At 45.0% G+C, this 2,019-nt stretch overlaps 1 protein-coding gene across 1 annotated transcript; it reads right to left on the bottom strand.

Moving 5' to 3' along the window:
- Positions 1-375: 375 nt before the first annotated feature.
- On the bottom strand, positions 376-876 carry LOC129250761 (uncharacterized). Its single transcript, XM_054890359.1, has one exon. The coding sequence runs from the start codon at positions 874-876 to the stop codon at positions 376-378; it is 501 nt and encodes a 166-aa protein (XP_054746334.1).
- Between the last annotated feature and the right edge of the window lie 1,143 nt (positions 877-2,019).

The raw sequence follows: 2,019 nt of genomic DNA, 5'->3' as shown, positions 1-2,019 counted from the left end.
TGCATATTTATATATTTTACCTTATTCATTTACATAATTATCTATTATTAATTTATTATTAATTTTCATTTATTAAATTCAATTTTATATTATTTTATTACATTAAAGTAACTTGCCAGAATCTGGCTTGACACCGGCCACCTTGAAGGAATCCAACAGCCTTAAATTTTTGTTGTCCAATGGCAGCACGGCGAGTTTGTGGATAGGGCGTCGTACTTCACCCGATCTAATAGCAATGTCTGCGACGCGAATTTTGGAGTCCGCTCCGGGAATGGTTGCGGTTACTCGACCCAGCACCCATTGCTGCGGAGGCACGTTGTCTTCGTGGATGATGACGAATTGGCCTGGTTGGACGTTGGACAAAACCAGTTGAACCTATTTGTTCCGCTGCTGAAGCTCCAGAAGGTAGCTCTTCGACCACGTGCGCCAAAATTGTTGCTTGAGAGAGCAAACAAGTTGCCATCTCTCTAAGCAGCGGCTGAGGTTGTCGGGTACCTTCTCCGGTGGCAAAGCTCGCAAGGGGCAACCGATTAGTGGATGCGCCGGCATTAGCGCCTCGCCATTGTTAGGGTCGTTGCTGATTTGTGCGAGCGGTCGGGAGTTCAGTACCACTTCTATTTCGACGAGAAGCGTTGCGGTTTCTTCGGCGGTTAACAGCGCGTTGCCTACGGCGCGCATCAGCAGATGTTTGGCCGACTTCACTGCTGGTTCCCACAGGCCACCGAAGTGGGGTGCCCTCTGAGGTATGAAGGCGAAGATGAATCCTGCGTCGGCGGCGTATTGGAGAATCTCCTTTTTCTGTGCCAGACAGGCTTCCCGCAGCTCCCTCAGCTTCTTCTCTGCTCCCACAAAGTCCGTCGCGTTGTCGAAGTACATTTTGGCTGGCATCTCTCGGCGCCCGAAAATAAATTTATCAATACCTTTGAAGCGAAACACACGAAAATGTCAATATACATTTTCACGGGAGGGCGACCGCGAATTTTTAATGTTATGTGAATGGGTCCGCAGTAATCTGCCCCACAGATTGTGAAGGGCCGTTGGGCGCGTAATCGATCGGCGGATAGATTGCCCATGATCTGACCTTGCAATTTTGGCTTATAACGAAAACAGTGAATGCATTCCCTTACAGTTCGACTACAGGCTTTTCGAGCATTTACCAGCCATATTTTTTCTCGCAGAAGCGCTACCAATGCCTTTGAACCGGCATGGTGATTACAAAAATGTAGGAACCGTATGTATGCCTTCACAAAGTGCGAGTCTTTGCGTAATAGCAAAGGGAACTTGGCATCATAGCGGATTGGCGAGTTTAATAAACGGCCACCTACTCGAATCAGTTTAAACGATAATGATGATTCCGAGTGTTCATGCAGAAATGGGGTTAATTTCTGCAAACTTGAGGGAAGTACGTTATTTTTCGATAATTTATTAATTTCATCGTTAAATTCAAAATGTTGAATTATTTCGAAAATTTTAAGGGGTATTATTTCAGATTTTGCTTTCCGCTCTCGTACTTTTCGAAGAGAGAGAGAACCTTTTAATTATTTCGAGAATTTAATTTGTTGTGGCATTGATTGCGGTTAACGTAATTGCGTTTTTCTTCTTCTCGAGTGCGGGAGAGAGACTCAAGTTGACATTTTTTGGCTATGTAGCAGGGTCTTCTAGGAGGAAATGTGGACTACTAAACCATATTGAATTACCCAATTCGTCCACGGGGTTGTACCCGAGACATTTGATCCGCTGGATTTTGTTTTGTGGGCACATGACGCCACGACTAATAAACCAAGAGGGTCAAAGAGGCGACCAGAAACTAATAAAATAGTACGTTTAGCTGCTCGCAGCTCGCTAAAATTATCTTCCAGAATGAAGTGAAAAATGTCATCTTTCGGCTGCCAGTGGATTCCCAGCGTTTTGGTGGAGTCAGTATCGCTGAGCTTCAATAAGTTTTGGAGACTCTCACTGACCGATGAGCTTGCATGATTGGAAAACCACTTTGCTAACTTTAGGCCTGCCGATTCCAAA

Source organism: Anastrepha obliqua, chromosome 6 (genome assembly GCF_027943255.1).
Source record: "Anastrepha obliqua isolate idAnaObli1 chromosome 6, idAnaObli1_1.0, whole genome shotgun sequence".
Classification (NCBI taxonomy): Eukaryota; Metazoa; Arthropoda; class Insecta; order Diptera; family Tephritidae; genus Anastrepha; species Anastrepha obliqua.
Note: the sequence above shows the minus strand (reverse complement) of the source record. Positions and strands in the feature narration are given on the sequence as shown.